At 43.9% G+C, this 22,778-nt stretch overlaps 1 protein-coding gene across 2 annotated transcripts in view; it reads right to left on the reverse strand.

Moving 5' to 3' along the window:
* Nucleotides 1-13,914: 13,914 nt before the first annotated feature.
* SGCA (sarcoglycan alpha) overlaps nt 13,915-22,778 on the reverse strand; it is a 69,481-nt gene continuing 60,617 nt past the window's right edge. For both annotated transcript variants that reach the window (XM_066586387.1, XM_066586386.1), the window contains exons 6-10: nt 22,584-22,743; nt 21,135-21,334; nt 18,802-18,828; nt 17,598-17,825; nt 13,915-14,070 (exon numbers count right to left, since the gene is read on the reverse strand). In XM_066586387.1, the coding sequence (XP_066442484.1) occupies nt 17,636-17,825; nt 18,802-18,828; nt 21,135-21,334; nt 22,584-22,743 (577 nt within the window). In that variant the 3' untranslated portion in view covers nt 13,915-14,070; nt 17,598-17,635. The remainder of the gene's footprint in view (nt 14,071-17,597; nt 17,826-18,801; nt 18,829-21,134; nt 21,335-22,583; nt 22,744-22,778) is intronic.

Here is a 22,778-nt window from a genome sequence, read left to right on the forward strand (position 1 = left end):
GTGGAGAGTGTTTTGGAATCATGAAAGACTTGGGTTTTGTCCTCTGGGTGTGTGTGTCTCCTTTCACTTCTTCTCCATCATTCTTGAAGTTCCTCCTCCATGCTAAGCTTCATCCTTGTCATACTGAAGGTCTCACAAAATATTTTGATATTGATGGTTCTTACAGTGTTAGAAGGGTGATCAGTGTAGAGTATTAATGTGTGTTTTTTTTTTACTTCCTGAGACTACCTCACTGTTATGTCCCATTCATTTGGTGCTAAGGTCTCACTGCTTCTTTGATGGTCTTCTCCACAATAGCTTCCGTTTTTGGTGCTAAGCAATAGAAGGGATCTATTGTCCATATTTATCCCTTCACTCTCCCATAATGAAAGGTGCTATATTTCTTCCCATGCTCTCATTTTCTTTAAACCCCTTTCCCGTGAACACAAGGTCATTAGGTCCTGTCTGCGTTGGTGTAATTCTCATCTTCTTGTTTTACTTCGTCCTCTTTGTCTTCACCACAGCTTCTCCTCATTCTACTTCCTCCTACTTCTGTTTCCATCTTTTTGTCCAAACCAAAACTAGACAGTGATACCATGCAAAAAGAACAAAGGATCTGTACCTGTTTTGTTATTGTATAATAATTTGAGATGTTTTTAATTATTTTGATTGCTGAAATAAAGCATGTGATATGGTCCAAAACAGAAAATGTGATCGGTGGTCCTTCTCTATCCAACGTTGACAACGTCCCCCCCCCCCCCATAAACTCTAAATTGGATGTAGCAATGGAGCACTCTCCATAGGTCATTGAGGGTATGGCCATGAGCAGAGCTGTTATTGATCCTCTATAAAGTCACTCATGGCTTATGCATCTTAAGTGTTCAATTAGTTAAGCTCACAGTCAAAACGTTTTTGGCTGGTCACGCGGTTCTCATGAGCAATCTTGGGACATCAGTTTTTACCAGGTAAACAGCATTGGTCTTTCCTAGTGACATTAAGAAATACTGAGGTGTCACACAAAATTCCACCCTGTTTAAATACACTTGAAATCAACCAAAAGTAGAGGTAAAAAGACAAGAAACTCAACCAGAAACAGCTTGTAATTCATTGCTTTGCTAAGTGATTGACATCAAATAGCTTCAGTCTTCAAGCCTTTGTGGGCCTACAATTGCTTTACCAATGGCCATAAACCATAGTCAATAAATTGAGGTTTTCTAGTGCTGAAAGTGAATGATTTACCAAGAAACTAAATCGAAGATTCTTTGTGGATTCTCGATTCATGAGTTGATCTTTCTTCTCTGATATAGTTGCCATCGTAATTGGTTTCCAATCAGCTGAAGACATGAAAGACCTCTAAGTCAATGCTACTTCCTTTTCCTTGATGACTTGCAGACCTTAAAAAGTAACCCCCTAGTGAAATCTAAAAACTTTTGTCCATCTTCAATACCACATCCGAATTGGATTACTTGGGACTACGTTCATATATCAGAACAAACAGATCTTCCAGTTCTCATGGGTCAAGTAGATCAAAGGGACAGAAGTTGAATCAGATCTCCAGACAATTTTGGTGCATCACACAGCACTGGACTTGGGTAAGTATAAAGGTTTTGCTTTTTATTAGGTAAAATAGGAACACAATATCAATAAATTTTGGATTTGGTCCTGATTTTATACTTACCTGAGTCCACTACTGTGTGAAGTGTCAAAAGTGTCTGGAAGTCCAGTCCAAATTTTATCCATTAAACCACATGATGGAATTCTGAACAGGATGGATTCCATTAAGGCTGCATCCCAGCTTTGACTGCCACTGAAAAGAGTTGTGTATGCACAACTCTACCAGGTGAATACAACCATTGCTGCACCTTGTACTGTGCCCCTAACCAACACAATCCTGCACAGGAAGCACTGTGGGTCCCACTTTTTAACCAAATCTAGGACAAGCTCTGCATGGAGTTTGTAGGTTCTCCCCTTGGTTGCATGGGTTTCCTTCTACACTGCAAAAATATAGAGATGGGTAAATTGGCTTCCTATCATGAGAGTCTTAGATAGCAATATTATATTGTGAGCCCCATTGGCAACAATGACTAAATGTACCGTAAATCCGTAATTTTATGGCACTTGAAATCTAAATTGGGGTTCTTGGGTAGAGAAACACCATTTATTACTGGGTGGATAATCATGTCAGAGAGTTGGCATTTAATTGCCACAGCAATGGTCAGCAAAGAGGGTTTATAATGGGCTTGGTGACAACATGCCACTGTTCCTTGCATGCCAAAGGACAGGGTATTCGAAATAAAGCTAAACATATTTAAGGGCATATGTATTAAGCCATATACGCTAGATTTCTGGTATCCAAAAGTCATAATTTTGGTGCACGAACCAAAATTGCAACTTTTTGGATTTTTAATCTGGGCCCAGTCACTTTCTCAAAAAGTGGATGGGCCAAATTTTTGGGAGTGTGGTTGCACAAGACTCGTCACATTTATAATAATTTACACCAAAAGCCAATGTAAATTATACCTGAAACTGACACCAGTTTGGAGCTACATAGGTTTCAATCTGGCGCACGGAGATGCCACCAGACGTGACTAACCTATTAAGAGGCACAAGGCTTCTAATGCATTTATTTCAATTAGCCAATGCAAATTCTTCTTAGTGTATGAAATGCCGTAGGCCACACTGTGTTTCTGCACAAGGTACCTTGTGCCTTTATTCTGTGATAAGTGATATAGCTGAGTGATATGCACCTCTCCATACTGTGACAGAACCTCTTTATACTGGAAATTTAGCCATTTTCAATCATATTATGGGTTTATATCTTAAAAACATATTTGTGGGGTCTATAACCAATGGCGGATCTACATAGAGATGGTAAAGGCAGCCGCCATGGGCTCGAGGCTCTCAGGGAGCTCACGGCCACACAAACTGCCCACTGGCACCTGCTCCTAGTACTGCAGTACGTAGAACTTTCATTACACACACACACAGACTGCCATCTCCTATGTGGTCTACCGGTGCACACACGGTGTCTCACAGCATGATCTGACTCCTCTCCCCCCCAAGTCTAACACTCAATGAGGTTGCACTGTGAGAGAGCGTATGAAGAATCAGACCAGATGGGAGACAGCAGTCTGTGTGTCTATGTAGGGAAGTTTCTACCTTACGCAGTATTAGAAGGCAACAGAGAAGCCCCATGCTGGAGCATTGAGGGGGTCAAATTACTTTGTGGGGCCACAGAAGGGTCACTAATACTTAGTGGGGCCACAGAGGGGTCACCAAGGTTTTGTATGACCACAGAGGAGCACCATTACCTAGTGGGGATAACATTGCTTAGTGGGGCCACACAGGGGGTCACCATTACTTAGTTAAGCCACAGAGGAGTCACCATTACTTATTGGGGATATAGAGAGACCACAGCAGGTGCACTACCACATGGAACCACATGGGACGGGATGCACTATTACTTGGTGGGACTACAGTGAGCACATTGTTACTATGGGGGGACACTAAAAAGTTAATTAGAGGGTGCGGCAACAGGACCAGGAAAATGTGAGGAGGCAACTTATGGCTGAAAGTAGTCTCAGTGGTTGTCTTTGCCCTAATAGAGATTACATTATCTGTGATCACTAGAGGTAATTGCACTGGAGTACATGATATGGTAACCCTATTATTTAGAGATACACTAAAGCTGAGTCACTGTACAGTATCTAAGCTCACCGTGTTATAAAAGTTGTGTTATAGAATATATATATTCTCTATTTTCTTTTCGGGCTGGTGGGGGGTGCAAGTTGTGTGAACAGCCTGGGACCTACAATCTAGTTAATCATTAGTGACTTCCATAACACATGGTTTATGGTGCACAATAGAGTGATTGAGTAACCACTGATTGTTCTCATGAACGTCCTATGATGGACACCTCACTACCATGCCGAAAGATCACTTTTGGGTTTATTTACGGTATATGCAATAAAGATGGAGTCGACCCATACTTATAAACATCATACAATACCACAAATAGTATTTCTTGAGATAAGTTGATTAGATGGTCATTATTAAAGTGCCCCTCTGTCAAACCAAAGAGGCGACAGTATTGCTGGACTAGCTGGAGGATGAGTCGAGGATGTCAAATGCCGAGATATTTTACCAAAAAGTCTTAAAAGTTAAGCTATAACTTTTCATCAGTGTATCCCATCTGCAGCTCCGTCCGCCTGTCTCCGCATCAGCTTTTCTCCATCTGATCCCTTCTCTCCTTTCAATCCCACAACAATCTGCCAGACAGAGAGAGATTACAGAGATCCCAGGCTGCAGTCACACCGCTGATTACAGATACCAGAGCAAGGAATTAAACTCAGCCGGATTACTGTAGAGGGTGCCGTCTATGAAAGTCAAAAGGATCCCTCCCGACATACGATGCTGTGGACAAAGATCGTTTAAGGTCAGCCAACCTACCGTCTATAGAAATAAACTCAGGGCACAAAGAGCGTTTTTCATGGGAGTTTTTTCAGGCGTATGCAAAAAAATCACACGTGCTTCCTAGTAAAATGGCTTTAAAAACGTATCGCAGTCGCATACAAGTCATATGTCATGCAATTGCGATGCGCTTTTTTCATGCTTCCATAGAAAATAATGAGCCGTTTCATACAAAGAATCGCCAAAAAATAAGACAAGGAATGATTTTTCTACCCCCCCCCCCCCCATTCATACGGTCGGGGGTTCTGTCAATATTACATCCAGATTTTTGATACATTTTTACAATACGGACAGCATACAACTACATTGATTCGCATTGGTCTAAATCACCCATTGAGGGCGCTTGCAGACGGTCGTAGGTACAGCTACGCTCACCGCTACGGAGCATAGTTGCGCCTGAACACGTTTTTTTTGCAGCCGTTCAAAGTCCGCACCGTAGCGCAGGAATTTGGGGAAAAAACGGAGGAACATAGGTCCCGCCTAATCTTTCTCACACGTAGTATTCATGCGCGACTACGCACTGTAGCGGCGAGGGTAGTTGCAGATGCCCATATAAATGAGCCCTATTGGTCTGAGAGAAGAGTCGCTCATTTGAATTAACCCATTCAAATTAATGGGTTCTTTTCCTGTGTGAGTTCTGGGCATCTTGCAACTGCACACTGATGAGGGGCAAAACCCCCCAAAACAGCTGTCCGTGTATTGTTTTCTGACTTTTGGTCAATTCCCAATCATTGTTATAAAGACTTGTACGAGAAGAGTCTGACATTGATTTGCAGGAATGCTGCCATCCAATAGGTGGCGCTGCAGAGGTATTGTTCCATTTTCCTTATTTGCATCCTTATGGATGTCACGTCGTTACCCAGGGGTACAGCAGAAGGGATGCAGTGGTAGGAGTTACACTCAGGCCTTGTGCCTGAGAGACCCCAAAGGTGCCTGTGTCACGTCAGAAGACACTACTATTAGAAGTGGCACATGGTAGGTGGCCAGCCCTTTTACAAACGCTGCATTAGTGCCGTGGAGCTTCACATCTGTCGATGGAGTTTCTTCATCCTCGTGGGATTGTTGATACCGTTCTCATAGGTTATATTCAGGGGCATAGCTAAAGGCTCATGGGCCCGGGTGCAAACGTTTATCTTGGGGTCCACCAACTTCACTTAACCCCTTAACACAAAGGCGTGACTTGAAGCTTCTGGGCCCCAATGCAAAACCTGTAACAGGGTCCCAACTATAATGCTTTATTCATATACTGGGCTCCCTATATGGAGAAGAGAGGCTTTATGGGCCCCCTAAGGCTCCTGGGCCCGGGTGCAGCCGCATCCCCTGCATCCCCTATCGTTACTCCAGTGGTTATGTTTAGGTTATATTTTACTCCAGGGTGTTCAAGGAGTTTTCAGTCTAGTTGCCAAACCCAACCCCAATATCACCAAGATATCTGAAAAGCTCTTGCTCGTTCCCTGTGCGATTTCTGCTGCACAGACGCATTGCTTACGTTTCTGGCAATAGCCACTTCTGTTTTACTCCCATGATTCATTGCCAATGAATACACCCATCTCCCCATCCTAGGGATCCCTGGCCTGCATAATGCACAGTATCAATGTGAGCTGGATGAACTGCGCATGCGCCAGCTTGGCAGACCTACATTCAGTCCTGACCCTCAGGGTCACAGTGCTGCTGGCCACTTTCAGGTCTGAGGACATCATGCCATCAGCCCTGGACCACTTGATGCCCATGATGGCAGCGCATGCGCAGTGTCATTCAGCGGAGGAAGTGACTTGTTTTAGGTATTTAATCCGACTCCTCCCTGCAGAAGATGCCAGTTATGCAATTTAATGCCCTTGTATTTTCTGGTTGTGTTGATGTTGTCTCTTGTTTATTTCCTTGCGCGTTTTTCTCCTCTATTGCATCTTTTGTCAAGTGCTCCTGGTGTGTTTACTAGATCTATTACATTTAGTTAATCCCTAGTGCTTGTCTGTCTCTCTTACTAGAGTCGTTGCAGGGAAGTCCCATGGTTCCTGTCACGGGGTCGTCCTTTCCAGGGTGGATGCTCCACTTGTTAAGCAGGTTCAGCCACATTAAGATCAGGAATACATCCCAACTAAGGATGAGCGAGTATACTCGCTAAGGCACTACTCGTTTGAGTAATGTGCCTTAGACGAGTATCTCCCTGCTCGTCCATAAAGATTCGGGGGCCGCCGCGGAGCTGCGGGGAAGAGCGGAGGGGAGATCTCTCTCTCCTCTCCCGCCTGCTCTCCCCTGCTCCCCCGCCGCGACTCACCTGTCAGCCGCAGTGGTCCCCGAATCTTTATGGACGAGCAGGAAGATACTCGTCTAAGGCACATTACTCGAACGAGTAGTGCCTTAGCGAGTATACTCGCTCATCCTTAATCCCAACCCTTCCTCATCTGGTGTGTATCCCATTTTCCTGTCCTACTTAGTCCTTGTGGTTTCTGTGTCGTCCTTGTTGGACGCGACACTCAGAATTACATCTCCATTGATGTCACTCATGGACGGGATCGGAAGAAGAATGAATAACCTTACGGATATGACGTTATAGGAAGATGCTAAAAATCCGCCGGCAACCCACCATGTCATCTGTTGTCATATATACGGGGATGCTGGCAAGTAAAAAAATACATGTATATTGTAAAGTTCTTGTATCTGTGATGTTAGATTAATTGGACAAGAGCGAAAAAGATCCTAAAAAAAACTGTAAGTACTCCGGAATTAGGTAAATGCGTGACCTAAGATGTGAATGAAGGAAAAAGTACACCTACATTCTCAACTATATACTGCATAAAGCTATCAGTTTTGTACCAGGCGGAGAGTATTATGGATGCATAAACCTGAGTACAAGGGCCGTGTGTGTTTGCAGTGCTATAAGGGAGGAGGGAAGCCGAATACATGCACAGCATTCATTCCTTGTCTCCCTGCAAATCTCTCTGGTATGAAGAACATGGAATAATGGGGGCATTGTACCCTGCACTCCACCCCTGTGATGACACCTGACCAGAAGGACGAAAAACACTCGCATGCTGAACATTTGAGATTAGCCAAGGTCAGGAAAGGAAGCAAAAGTAGCAGACGAAGGGTCTTGCATAGAAAAGTACCCAAAAGAAGGCATAGACAGGAGGACTGCATGGACTTTATATATCCAGGCATCCAGAGGACCATCACTTTAACGGTAGAGGAATTGCACCAACCTGTCTGTAGGACCCACTCCATGGACTATACAAAGCCAGTTACCTCCAGTACCGGAATTTGGGCATCCCCATGACCGTCCTTGGTATGAATTGTATAACTTATATGGAACCAGTTCAATCAGATGGATTACAGTTGCGCACAGGACCTAACATGAAGTATTCAGAGACGTTGACCCACTAAATGGATTCGACCCAGTAGATGAATTATGGAGAGCAAGCCTATACTGGATTTGAAGTATGGATCATAGGAAACATGACATAGGAAGCACCATGGATCTGGAATGATGGAATCAATATAACTATGGACATACAAGATTATTTGTGCTGCAGAGCCTCGAAGAACAAGAACCCCCAAATCCCTAAAATACTCTATCAAGCGCAGGAGACGCATTGTGAGGATACTCATTATTCTCTCTCTACTGGCCACTGAGGAGGGAGGACATCATATGAGGGGCTATGAGCTATAAGTTTTATAGGTTCCCACTAAACAAGCCCGTATGCATTTGAATCACATCCTCCCATTTGAGACGTCTGCTGTCAACCAACTTCCCATAATGCATTGTTGTAAAAGAATGGCCCTCCTATCAGTAACAGTGGATGCCATTAATCTATCTCCATAGTCCACAGCTGACCATCTTTGTAGCTACAATCGCCATTATTGATCTCCATAGCATTATTCTTCAATAATTGTAATTTACAAACATCCAGCTGGAAAACAGAACAAAATTTTTTGAAAGAATGTTCCCAAAATGTGCAAATTCTTGTAAAATTTGCTAGCTTAAATCATGCAAGGTAAGTTTTTACTATGATTGAATAATCTAATTTTTCCTCTCTATGCAGGATTTTCTATTGATGTCCATTCATTTGTGATTGGTAGGGGGTCACAAACAATGGACCTCCGCCCATACGTTCTGGAGTGCCACCAGCGACTGTGCAGTATCTGGTACTGCAGCTCAGCCTTATGCACTTATATAGTCTGAGTTACAGCACCAAATACACCTGTGTACTGTTAGGCCACAATGGTTCAGTGAGCGCCACTGCTTCGTGTTTTGTTGATGGGTGGGAAAACCATCCATTACAAATGGATGGTCTATCTTAAAGAAAGGCCATTGATGTATGAGGATGTTCCCTAGAAAGTGCCATAAAAGTATAACAAAACTTTTTCAAAACTTTTGACACATCATAGTGACATGTCAGAAGTTTTGATCGGTGGTGGTCCAGGTGCTGAGACCCTCACCGATTGTTAAAACAAACAGGCAGAAGTGCTCAGCTTAATGCTGCGCCCTATCAGATGTCATTGTAAGCTGTGTGCAGACTCCATAGACTTTCAATAGAGCCCATACACCACTTCAAGCAGTGACGGTAAGAGCTGAACTGTGCTCAGATGAGTGCTTCCGTCTGTTTGTTCTAGTGATCAGTGGTGGTCTCAGCACCCAAAACCTACTAAAAAAACTTCTGACATGTCACTATGATAGATCAAAAGTTTTAAAAAGTTTAGTTACCCTTTAACAGTGTAAATGATGGTCTAGAGATCTATATTGGAAGGTATTGATTACCCAAGTGAGCAAAATGCAGGAGAAAGGGGTATAGAATGGTAGAGTTGGAAGGACCTCAAGGGTCATCGGGTCCAACCCCCTGCTCAGTGCAGGATTCACTCAAATATTGGCTGACTGCAGTAGATATTTCAGTAGATAACCCTTTAGGTTGGGCAACAGAAGCGAAAGAATAAAAAACCAATGTTAATAGGTTGTAGTGGGTTTCTATTGGTGGTGGGACTAAGATGAAGTCTCTTCAGTTTAGAATTACAATCAACTGATTACTTTTCATACTTTAAGGAGCCACACTGCTGGATGTTATAGTTTCTTAACAGTCGGAGAGCTTCTCTTTATTAAAGCCAATATTATACCATACATCAATTATGGGAGTTTGTCCGAGATTAGAAAAATGTAATTTTTTTTTTCATTTTCAGAAACATCGCCACCTCCCGTGTATGGATGTATGTGGTATTGCAGCTCACTGATTTTCACAGTTCACCCCATTTCTTATTTCAGTTATAGTAAACTGTGATGAAGACCCCCGCCATCCCATGTTATTTGTTCAGTCAGGTAATAGTTAAAAATTCATGCCTCTTAGGATGCGTGGATGTGGACGAGGAGCATAATGTGGAGTGTTAATGTTGGACGTCCTCCATATGTGAACTTTAGACTGAAGTAAGACTACATAAAAAGGCTTTTTGTTGTGTTGCACTGAGAACACACTGTGCATGTCTTAAGAGGGAGTGGGGTGTCTTCTAAAAGCAGGATGTAGTGGGGGAGGCGGGAGCAGACAGAGGGGCAAAGGCCAGTGAGACAAGAAGGAGAGAGGAAGGAGGAGAGCATCTGGAGACTTGGAGGAGAGGTTAACCAAGAAGAAGAGATGGGTTTCTGCACAGACTTAGGAAACTCTGGTAAGATGCAATGTATGAGATTAGATTTGGAAACTAAGGGGAAGGAAGAAAATTTGGGGGATGGGTAAAGAGGTCAATATACAAAATGAGGGTGGGATATCCAATGACAGGAGACAGGTCTAGATATGATGGACCTAGAGTAGTGGTCTCCAACCTGTGGCTCCCCTGCTAGTGTAAAACTGCAACTTCCAGCAAGCAGAAGTTTCGGAAGTGGGGTTTAGAGAGACGGGAAAAAGATGTACCAGGAGATAAAGATGTGGAAGGTCTAGGATAGTTTAATTAACATGCGGCTACAACTTCCAACAGGCTCCGACATATGGAAACAGAGGAGGGGTCTGCATAGGAGAGATAATGAAGATACAAAGATGTGGGGAGCCTAGAGCAGTTGTCTCCAACTTCTGACAGTCTGCAAAAAAAAAAACAAGGTCTACATGCAATGCAGAAATGGTATGGGATCTGCAGAGGTAGGAGAAGGTCTACCAAGTGTGTGTAGAGCAATGGTCTCTAATCTGTGGCTTTCCAAAACTACAACTCCCAGCATACTGTGATAGCCTCGAGTAGAGGTCTATGTGCAGAATGGTAGTCAGGAGAAGGACATATGAGAAGACTCAGGTGTGATGAGTCTAGAACAGTGATCTAAGGCTTTCAGGCAATGCTGCGAGTTGTAGTTTGACAACTGCTGGAGAACCACAGGTTGAAGACCACAAGTCTAGAGAATGAGATTTCCACAGGGTCTTATAAATCAAATATAAAATATCCAGAAGTGTGAGGAGAAGGGGTCTACAAAGTTGGGTGATCAAGGCAAGGGAAAGGACAGACACAGGGGTAGCCGTCTACAAATATGGAGTAAACGTATGGGCTTCAAAGGGAAGTCTGGAGGAAATTCAAAAATAGTGTGAGAGTAAAATAGTCAGCTAGGAAGAGGAGGAACGTAGGAGAGTGATGAGGATGCTGAGACTACAGAGCAAACGCTCAGACAGGACTAAGAAGGACGAGGCAAAAAAGACACCCGAATGTCATGATGATAAGTAAGGCTGAAGGATTTGGGCACCAGAAAAAAAATATCCAGAAAATCAACCCAGTAAGTTGATCATTTCGGAAGACAATTCAAGCCCTTGAGACAAGAAGAAGAAGCCGAAGAGAAAGCTTCATAAGGTAAAGAAAGACACTAATTGGTGCTACCTAGAGACTATGGGTAAAACTGGAGACACTGACATGTTTATAGGATGTACTTGAATACTAACATTTTAGAGCCCATAATATGGCCACAAGTAGGTCCCGGTGATGAATGACATTTGTTGTCACTCTCCATTGACATGAATGATAGCTACAAAAGTCTATGAGTAAGCCTCTGTTCCCACTGGTGCTAGTGGTCCATCAGGAACCTCCATCGCTGATTCCAAACACATTTGACAGAAAATATATCATGCATGCTATGCTATATTATTTTGTCTAAATGACAGACACCTTGGAGAAACCTGAGGGACCGCATTATAAGTCAATGGGGTCAGTGCCTTGCGTGATGGATATGGTACAGTGCCGTGGTATCTATTATAAACGGAAACCACAACACAAATGTAAACAGAGCCTTAGGGAACTTGTAGGTTCCCGTTGCTTTCTTTTATATCAGTGGGGCAGAATAACATACATTATTACCTCTTTGTTCATAGAGTGTTGCTCTCCAGATCATAAAGGTCTCAGCTGTTAGTCTTGTCCTGGTCTGAGATGATACGTCTGATTGACTTTTTTACGGGGGGGGGGGGGGGGGGGAATGGACTTTACATGAGCATTGAGAAAAAAAGTATAGGGAGAAATGTAACTGGGTAAGGGCGGACTCACATGGACGTATTTGCATCTGTATTTGCGTATTCGTGTCTGTGTGTTGTGCAAAGCAAGTTGCACGCAAGAATATCAGGTGCAACCTGCATCGGCCATGTAAATACAGCCTAAGAAACATGGCTTAATATTTGTGAATATTGGTCCTTTTTAAAGGGGTTGCTCGGCCAATTAATTTTTTTTTTAGAATGTGTGCAGAATAGTATTTCCCAAACTCCAGTCCTCACGGTTTCTCAACAGGTCAGGTTTTCAGGATTTCCATAGTATTGCACAAGTGATGTATTGTATGTATTATCAGTGTCTCAGGCATTGCCACAGGTGTCCTCTCTATAGGATATCCTCATATCATGACCCTTTGGGGGGGCTGTCCGGATGAGAGTTTGGGAACACCGGTGTTGATTAATAGAATAAGTCCTACTCACCATAACAACCTTATCAATCCCAGTTGCTTCTGTTCCAGCACTTCCTGCGTCTCCCATTGGGTGTCTGCGTCTTGGTCCCTCTTGACATGCACATTTGACCAATGCAGCCAATCATAGCCAGTGACAGGCTGCAGTGGTTACTTGTCCATGTCAAGAGGGATCCTGCTATAGACACTGGCGAGGAACCTGGGAATGATGGAAGTGGCGGGGGATCAATAAGGTAAGTAGGACTTCTTTTATTATATTATACAATTTTGAGCCTTTTTTGCATTTTAAATGGTTGGAAAATCCCTTTAATGTTAACTAATATCTCATGTATTGTGTGAGTAGACCTTTCCCCCAAAAGACCTCTATGGCATATTCTCATTCTTAGAATTCGTGTACGATATCTGGAAATAGGCACTGACCACTCCCGTTCTCAAGATTGGTGTAGGACCTCACCAGCACTGGACATAGTGAGTGAGCACCCCTATTTTATAGATTGATGCAGAATCTCATCCACCAGCACTGGAAATAAGCACTGAGCACCTCTATTCTCACGATTAGTGTAGGACCTTACCTACTTGCACTGGAAATAGACACTGAGCACTCCCATTTTCAATACTGGAGTAGGACCTCACTTACCAGCACTGTAAATAGGGATTAAGAACCTCCATTTTCTGGATTGCTGTAGGACCTCACTCACCAGAAGTGGAAATAAGTACTTAGCACTCCCATTCTCAAAAAAAGTGCAGGACCCCACCCACCAGACTTTTATGGCATTGCACAATCTGGCATAGGAAAGGACATTTTATGCTTACACTGTTATCACTCCATTGGAAAGTATCAGAATTTAATAAACTAAATTATAGAATGTTGCACTTTTGTGTGTTTTTTTTTCCATGCCTTTAACTGGTTGTATCTGAGAACGAATCCAAATATACTATATCTAGGTGCCTATAGTGCACTGCAGTGGTACCATATTGCTTGATGACCTTCTACCCTCTCAACAGACATACGATGGGGTACTTTTATATACATGTTATGTATAGTATCTTGGACTCAGGTTTAAGTGTTTAAAAGCCTCTGAAAAGTCCTTGAGATGTCCTCAAGTGGTCATGCCCTCAGGTCAGCAGGGCTAGCTGCACAGTATTGGGTCCGTGGTCCCACTGACTTTAGTATACATGTCCTTTGTGTTTGCTCCTACACTGACCTCCATTAGTTTTGGGTCCCAGCACTGTGAATCTATAGCATGGGTGGTCTCCTCCACTCACTGTCAATGGATGACATCAGGAAACGTGACATCGCCATTGACAGTGAGCTGAAGAGACCACCCATATGACAGATTTATGTTGTCGGTAGCCAAAACTAATGGAGGTCAGTGCGGGACTAGGCACAAAGTACCAGCTGCATTAGAGCCAGTGGGGCTGCTATGCTGATGTGAGGACATGACAGGTCCTCGTTAAAGTCCTTCTCAGTTGATTCTAAGCTACATCAGTTCCTCGGAAGGTTAGGTGACAACCACTATGGCCACCGTTTCAGAGGGAGGTTGTCTCCTAGCAAGGTAAGTGTTGAGTCGGCATTCAGTGCATTTTGAGGATAGTAACTTTATTCAGCAGCTTATTTTTGTAACCCATAACTGTATCACATCACATCCACTACAGAACAGAATCTTGCAGAATTCTTTCCGGAACCAACGAGAAGCCTCCAGACTTCAACTTCCCATTGACTTCATTTCCTAGGAAAAGTTAAAAAAAACATACAGTACGTGTTAAAGGTGCCATATAAACACGTTTGGGGGTGATTTTTTTTTTCACTTAATGCATGTATTTTGGGTTAATAATCATTTTGCAGTAGGGTTTAATTAACCTCTTAAGGACCATCCCTTTTTTTCATTTTCGTTTTTGTTTTTTCCTCCCCAATTTCAAAAAAATCGTCCATCGACCTAGCTGTACTGAAAAGCTTAAAAACACTTCTAAGTAGAGTGAAATCGGAAAAAAAAAATGCAATTCCACTATCTTTGGGAAATCTTGATTTGATGGTGTACACAGTGCAGCGAAGATGACCTGATAACTTTATTCTGTGGGTCAGTACGATTATTAGGATACCAAATTTATATATATATTTTTTTTGCTGAACTACTTTTAAAAACGAAAATATCTTTGAAAAAACATAAAATTATTTTTTGCCGCCATTTTTTGACAGCCATAAGTTTTTGTTTTTTTTCTGTCAACGTGGTTCTGCAAGGGCTTGTTGTTCTCTGCAGGACATCCTGTAGTTTCTATGGGTGACATTTTTGATTGCTTTTTATTACAGTTTTTCTGGAGATGGGGTGACCTGAAAAGTCCAATTCTGGCGCAGTGTTTTTTTTTTCTGACGACATTCACCGTGCGGGATAAATAATGTGATACTTTGATACTTTGATAGATCGGACTTTTCCGGACGCAGCGATACCAAATACGTATGTATTTGTCTTTTATTGTTTTGACTTTTTTACTATACATTTGGAAAAGGTTTTTTTTCAATTGAATGACAGCTGAGAGCTGCCTCTGATTGGTCCCTGCGCTCAGCCAATCAGAGGCATCACTCACTCATAAATTCATGAATGGGTGAGTGAGAGCTGCCTCTGATTGGTGAGGGCTGTGACCAATCAGAGGCAGCCCATTCAGCAGGCGGGGATTTTAAATCCCCGCCTGCTGAATACTACACAGAGCAGTTCAGGAGAACTGCCAGCCGCGGCTGAACTCCGGCTGCACAGACAAGGTGAGTATATTTTTTTTTTATGTTTACACATTTTAGGATGGTTTTCAGGGAAGGGCTTATATTTTTAAGCCCTTCCCGAAAATTCATCCAGCGCTTGCCGGCAGCCCATTGCTTTCAATGGAGCCGGCTGTATTGCCGGCTCCATTGAATTCAATGGGTGAACATCGTTCTCCTCTGCCACAGCTGTGCCACAGCTGTGGCAGTGGATAGCGGGCAGTGCGGGGCGGTTTCACTGAAAACGCTGCTAGGTGCAGCTTTTTCAGCGAATCGTCGGCCCCGGTCACGCGATTTGCGGATGCGCATCCGTCATGCGATCCGCAAATCGCGGCAAAAAACGGTCGTCTGACCGAGGCCTTAGACTGCAGTGTCTATATACAGTGATATGTAGAAGCTGCAGAAAACAAACGTTTACCAAACCCTATTGCAAAAATGATTGTCAGCCCAAAATACATGCATTTAAGTGAAAAAAAAGCCTTACAAATTGTTCCTAGCATTTAGAGGAGAAAACTAAGTGAAATGAGTTACAGAAGAGAAACCTATCCTCTTTTCTTCTCTGGAGGTCCACAATGCTTCATAGAGGGAGGCATTGTAGGCAGTTGCTCTGGTTGTGTTCTACTAATCCTCACCGGCTGCTTAAGAACGGAGGTATGATGCCCCAATGGAGGTTCATAACAGGGTATGTATTCTAAAATAATAATCTGGGCACCACTATAGAGGTCACCATGGATTGTATACACAGCACCACATATACTACCCATGCAATGTATGATCTATATTGAAAAAGGGGGTTAGGTACAGTGTTAGCCAATAGAGCAAAGTGTGATGGTTCTCAGTGAGAGAAACCAAGTAATCAGGGGCATAACTAAAGGCTCAGGGGCCCTGATGCAAAACGTGAGCTGGGGCCCCCCTCTATCTGTATCTGTACCCATACCCATACCTAAACCATGCTGCACAGAGACAAAACCTGAAGCTTCGGGGCCCCAATGCAAAACCTGTACAGGGCCCCCAACTATAATGCTTTATTCATAGTACTGGGCTCCCTATATGAAGAAGAGAGGCCTTATGGGCCCCCTAAGGCTCCTGGGCCCGGGTGCAACCGCATCCCCGGCACCCTCTATAGTTACGCCCCTGCAAGTAACCTTGTAGATATGATACCTTTTAATGACGAACAAAAATACATGATGTTATAACGAGCTTTCAGATCTTCTCTGGACCCTTCATCAGGCAGAAAATGAAAATGGTTTCCTTCACATTTGCGATGTTTTCACTCATGCGATGTGGGGAAAAAAATTGCAGCATGCGCTATCTTTTTGCATTTTGCTTTTTTTATCTCCCATGTTTACCATATGGAGCCTCCTTTTTAGTGCATCGCAAAAGCGATGCGTTTTTAACAGGAGAAACTCCTATTGCATATTGCAAGATAAATGCGAGAAATAAATCGCAAGTCATAGCGATGTTTTTGCCTCAGACAACTCATGAGCAAAATGAGATCGCCAGTGTGAAGGAGCCCTCAGCGTCCAGCAAGCAAGTTCTTGCCCAGTGTAAACAGGCAGTTGTTCATCTCTAAAACACTGCCTGTTCATAGTCAAAGGAGATTTCCAGCGTGCTCCGCCTCCATTCACTTGACGACTATCACTCTTGTGTAAAAGTACAGCTGGGATAAGTTTTCGGAAGACTGTCGAGTGATTTTGCGCCCAACAGTCGCCCCGTATAAAGCCACCCTTAGGGTACATTCACATGAAGCAGAACTGATGTGGATTTTCTGCAGCAGAAATTCCCCACCAAATTCTGCGTCAAAAATCATATCCAAATTGGCACCATGGGTGCTGATTTGGAAAAATGGCCATAGCAGACTTCACTTTTTCAAATGAAAGGGTGAAATCTGATGAGGATCTGTGTCAAAATCCACCCCAAACGGTGCAGATTTTGATGCAGATCCACACCAAAATCCACAGTGCAAAATATGCTACGGATTTTGGTGCAGATCTACATCAAAACCTACTACATGTGAACGTACCCTTACTCTGCTCCATACCACAAAACATTCTATATGTGCCCTAGGGGCATGCATTTTATGTTCTTCCTCTCCCTCCAGTGCTAAAGCTTGTGAAACAATAGAAAGGGGCGGGGCTCAGGCTGCTACGGGTTTGGCTGGGAGGCAGCTTGCAGTAATGGAAAGCTTCTCCCATAGCTTCATCTGCAATGGGAGCCCAGACAGACAAATTACCCTCTAGGGCAAACCCAACAGCTAGTAGTTAAATCCACAGCTGAAGCCTATTAGAAGGAGATGGACCTCTGTCCACCGGTGGCTTAGAAAATGTTTGTAAAAATAGGGGATTTCAAGACCTTTAGTAATAATGTTGCATCACAGGAGATGTAGAGTTCACATACTTATTTTGTGCCACATGAACATATCAGTGCTCGGATCCCTGCTTTGTCACATCATGGCATATTTACATTATAGTGACTTGTATATTCAACATAGATTCCCCCTCTACATACCTTCCTTGTAGACCATGGGTGAAGGATCTGGAGAACATTTACTGTTGGGACAGGATGAGAGGTATATGGGCGCTATCCCCTGACAAGTCCATTGGGGATGTCCTCTGCCCAGTGTGGATGTTAAACATGGGCAGCGTTGAAAGGGGTCGAGGAACATCCCTGTTGGAAGCCATGTGCCGAAGCTCTTCCGTGTTGGAGAAGATGGACTGCTGATGAACTAGCTGGATGCTGTGAAATATAATCACACGTGATAAGCTGGGGTGTGATAGAAACCAGACACAACATTATGGACACAGATGATTGCATAAGTGGTGGCATAAGAGATGCAACCGTTGGTGGACATTGATAGGTAACGACACAACGGTAGGATCAAAGGAAAGAGAAAAAAGTCTCTTCTGTCAATCCCCCACCCTGTTCGGAAATCCCATGCAAAAATATTTCCAGTTCTAGCGCTGGGGATCAGCACCCATCTAAGTGGAACTGGCATCAAGAAAGAGAGATTGCAGATGTTTCGTGGTCATTTCTGGTGGCAAGCTAGCATGGGTGTCTAACGGGGCATGTGGGTGCTGGTGTATGGAATGTCAACGACCTTGTCCAGGGTATTTAATATAGGGCTAGGGCAGCAAACTAAATCTTTATCCCGGATGAAGGAAAGCCTAGCTACAACTCCTCTAGGTACCACCGAAACTCATTTCTCTGCTGCCTAGCAATCTCAGTACCTCAACACGGGGTTTTCAACAGTAATAGTAAAATAAGATCTGTCAGCAGTAGCTACCCTGCCTCCTGACAGTTTCCAATGAACCATCACATTACAAAGACACCAAATATTACCGTACATTTGCTGACTATACAAATGTCATAGAGTTGGAACTGCACAATTAAGCCTGAAGCCAGAGGCGTAACTTGAAGCTCCTGGGCCCCAATGCAAAACCTCTAACGGGGCCCCCAACTATAATGCTTTATTCATAGTACTGGGCTCCCTATATGGAGAAGAGAGGCCTTATGGACCCCTAAGGTTCCTGGGCCCGGGTGCAACCGCATCCCCTGCACCCTCTATAGTTACACCCCTGCCTGAAGCACTCTCAACACTGCTGGGTGCAGGGAAATAACTGTATATTAGCCGTTTTGTTATGATAACGCTCCATGTTAGTGAACTGCTGTACAATATGTTAGTGCTATGGGAGACAGACGTTCTGGTACTTACTCAGATGTGTCGGCGTCTCTCTTTTGCCTTTAAATGAAAAACAGTGATGAGATTACATATCACACAGGTTATAGAGGTATCATAAGCACCGTATCAGTGATCAGGATCCCTAACACCAAGTCAATGATCCCTAAAAATAGTGTTGAGTGAACCGAACTTGTAGATCTCTGTTTTGGGTTGAACTTTGCTAAGAGTTTGGTTTGGCATGAACCTGAACCGAGCTTTATGAACCTTCTATCAGAAACAGGGTTCTATTGCTTGGGTTCGCCCAACACTACTGTAGTCCTGAACATTGGAGAAAAACACTATTTAAGAGCCATAAAAGCCCCATATGAGAGTCTTATACAGGGCTTTTATGGATCTTAGAAAGTGTTATACACCAGTATTAGGGGTTTTGGGGAACTTTAGGATTGGTTCAAACTAGTTCAGGCCAATTGGACCTTTTTGCAAAACCTCAGCAAACCGGGCAAACTGAACTTTTTAAAAGCTTGTTCATCACTACCTAAAACCATACCAATAAGCCTTAATATGCCAATGGCCCCTAACACCTTATCAATCATGAGGATCCCTAACACTATGCCAACAATCCCTAACACCATATCAATGATCAGGATTCTTAACACCATGTCAACGGTCCCCAACACCATAGCAATGATCGCTATCACAATGTCATCGATCCTTAACACCTCTCAATGATCCTTAATACCATGTCAACCATCCCTAACACCATATCAATGATGAGTAACAACAACTCAGTGATCCCTAACACCATGTCAATGAACCCTAACACCATAGCAATGATCCCTCACACCATGTCAATGATCCCTAATACCATAGCAATGATCCCTAACACCATGTTAATGATCGTTTGCACCATGTCAATGATCCCTAATACCATGTCAATGAACCCTAGAACCATGTCAAATCGCATGTTGGCACGTGCGACATCGGGCTGTGCTTCACGGCCCAATATCTTGCTCACACGTGTGCAGTTAGTCTAAGGCCTTAGTCACACGGGCGTTTTTTCACGCGATTTGCGGATCGCATGACGTATGCGCATCCGCAAATCGTGTGACCGCTGCGCGCAAGTCGCCCGCAAATCTGCTCCTAGCCGCGTTTCATTAGAAACGGGCCGGAGCTGTCCAGCGCATTGCATTCAATGGAGACGGCAATAGAGCCAGCTCCATTTAAAGCAATGCGCTGCGGGCGAGTGTGGGATGAATTGTCGGGAAGGGCTTAAATATATAAGCCCTTCCCTGCAATTCATCCTAAAATGTGTAAAAATAAAAAATATATATATACTCACCTTCTCCCGGCAGCCGGAGCTCCACGCGGCCGTCCTGCAGTAGGTGTGAAGGGGGTGTGAGTCAGACCTGCCCCCTGATTGGCTAAGCGCTGAGCCAATCAGAGGCATGTCTCACTCACACCCATTCATGAATTCATGAATGGATGTGAGTCAGACCTGCCCCTGATTGGCTCAGCGCTGAGAGGCAGCAGTCACTCACCCATTCATGAATTCATGAATGGGTGTGTGAGTGAAACCTTCCTCTGATTGGTCAGGGCTGTGACCAATCAGAGGCAGATCATTCAGCAGGCGGGGATTTTAAAGTCCCGCCGGCTGAATAGTGCCGAGAAGCAGTTCAGGAGAACTGACAGCGGCCGCGGCTGGACTCCGGCTGCAGCGGAAAGGTGAGTATACAATTTTTTTTTATTTTAACGCATTTTAGGATGAATTGCAGGGAAGGGCTTATATATTTAAGCACTTCCTGACAATTCACCCCGCGCACGCCGGCAGCCCATTGCTTTCAATGGAGACGGTTGTATTGCCGCTCCATTGAATTCAATGGGCAAACATCGTTCTTCTCTGCCACAGCTGTTACAGCTGTGGCAGAGAAGAATGATTTATCTTCTATATGTTCTCAATGGGGTCGGCGCTGCTGCCGCCGGCCCCATTGAGCACATATAGAGAAGAGAACAGGAATCGCAGATCGCAGATAGGTGCGATCTGCGATTTCTGTTCTATAATTTATCGGACGAGCGCATAAAAAGCGCTCATGTGTCCGATACCATTGCAAAGCAATGGTTTTATAAAATCGCCGGACGCATGCGCATGCGCAAATCGCGGCACAAAACGCCCGTCTGACCAAGGCCTAAGACAGAATTGTTCTATGGTATGTCCTGTCCTTGGAACGGAGGTGCCCAGGTGACAGGAACTGATCCGTACCGCCACCCATGTGGACCCTATCGGCACATCCTATTGAGGATGGACCCAATTTGCTTTGGACAACTGCTCCACTGTATACAACCGTTGCTTTGGGTTTCTTAGTACTTACACCCCTTCCCGGCGGCAGCACATGATATAGGTCAGTAGTGCGCACAGGAGCAGGGCGACCAGAAGGGGGAGTAACATAGTCAGCAGGTAGTCTGGAAGGTAATTGGTTTCTGCTAATTCGTCAGAAGGAGGATTAAATTCTTCATCCCATTCCAGAGGATCCAAACTACGAGGGATAGGAGAGGCTCCGAACTCATCAACCTGCAACATAAACCAATACAAGCTCAGAAGTAATCATGTGACATGCCGATTCTGGATTACTAAAGGGCTTGTCCAGCTGTAAACTATTGATGACCTATCCTTAGATCGGCAAGGGTCTGCCGCCTGGGACTCCCATCGATCAGCTGTAAGACCCCATTTTCTCTGACAGATGATTGCTCAAAAGTTGCTCAAACGACAGTTTGAGAGACAGTTTTGAGCGATCATCTTTGCATAGTCTATAGTAGCTAAGTAGCTATTTAAGAGCTATGCAGGCGGAGCGGGACACTGCCACTATTGCTCAGTGTACAAGACAGCTGTATTGCATAAGCAAACAGCTGCATTGTTCTCCGTGCTTACAGCTCACATCCCTCTGTGAACTACCAGCGGGACAGGAGCTGAAAGAATCTTATCAGTGCTCCCAACTGTGATAAAAGCCTGCACCGCTGATAAGAGTTCATCAATCATTTCTAGAAAACTAGAATTAAGCGAAGAACAAATCGTGCACGAAAACTGCACAATGTCCGTGCATTTAGACACAACGGTTATTGCTCAAAAGATGGCTTTGAGCAAATTTTGAGCAATAATCGTTGGGTCTAAATGGGCCTTAGGCTGGGCCTTTGTGCTCATGCACTCAGCTGATTTCTGCAGGAAGCAAACAGCTGTGTTCCCACTGCAGTGGCCAGTCTTGGTATTACAGGAACTGAAGTGAATGGTAACTTGGCCTGCAATACCAAACCTGACCACCGCAGAGGAAAATGGGGCTGTCCGCTTCCTGCAGAAATCATCTCAGTGCATGAGCACAAAGGCCCAGTTTACAGCTGATAGCTGGGCTTTCAGGTGGCAAACTCCCCCCAAACTACTATTGATGACCTATCCTAGGAGTAAGCAGAAACAGTTTACAACTAGACAACCCCTTTAAATGTTCCGGATTATGAGAGCCTATAAAACACTCTTGTGAATTTGCTGTTATTATTTCACTTTAGAATAAAAATATATTAACAATCGGAAAATTATCAGAAATACCGGACTGATGCTGGATTAAAGGGATTTTCTATTTGTTCTAAGTTTTGTATTTTCATACATAATAAAAAATTCATTCTGCCACGAGGCATATACCGGCATAAAAAAACATATTTTCCATTACATTAGAGCTCTAAAAAACATCTACATGTGAAACCAGCGGCGAACTATTTTGTGCGTGAGCCTCTGCCACCTTGTGGCTATCTCCAGTACTACAACTGTTACTCACCAAGGTCACATTGCACCAGTCTATTCTGAAGTCACTTGCCAAGAGTTCCAGGCATAATACTGGTTTCTGCCCTTCTTTGCACTGCTGTCGAATCTGTGGCTTTTGGGTCTCATAAAGGCACTCTGGGAAGGGGACGACAGATCCCACCTTCACAAACACCCTGCACAAAGGAAAAGGATTCGTTATCGTAGTGGA

The sequence above is a fragment of the Eleutherodactylus coqui genome, chromosome 13 (genome assembly GCF_035609145.1).
Source record: "Eleutherodactylus coqui strain aEleCoq1 chromosome 13, aEleCoq1.hap1, whole genome shotgun sequence".
Taxonomy (NCBI): domain Eukaryota; kingdom Metazoa; phylum Chordata; class Amphibia; order Anura; family Eleutherodactylidae; genus Eleutherodactylus; species Eleutherodactylus coqui.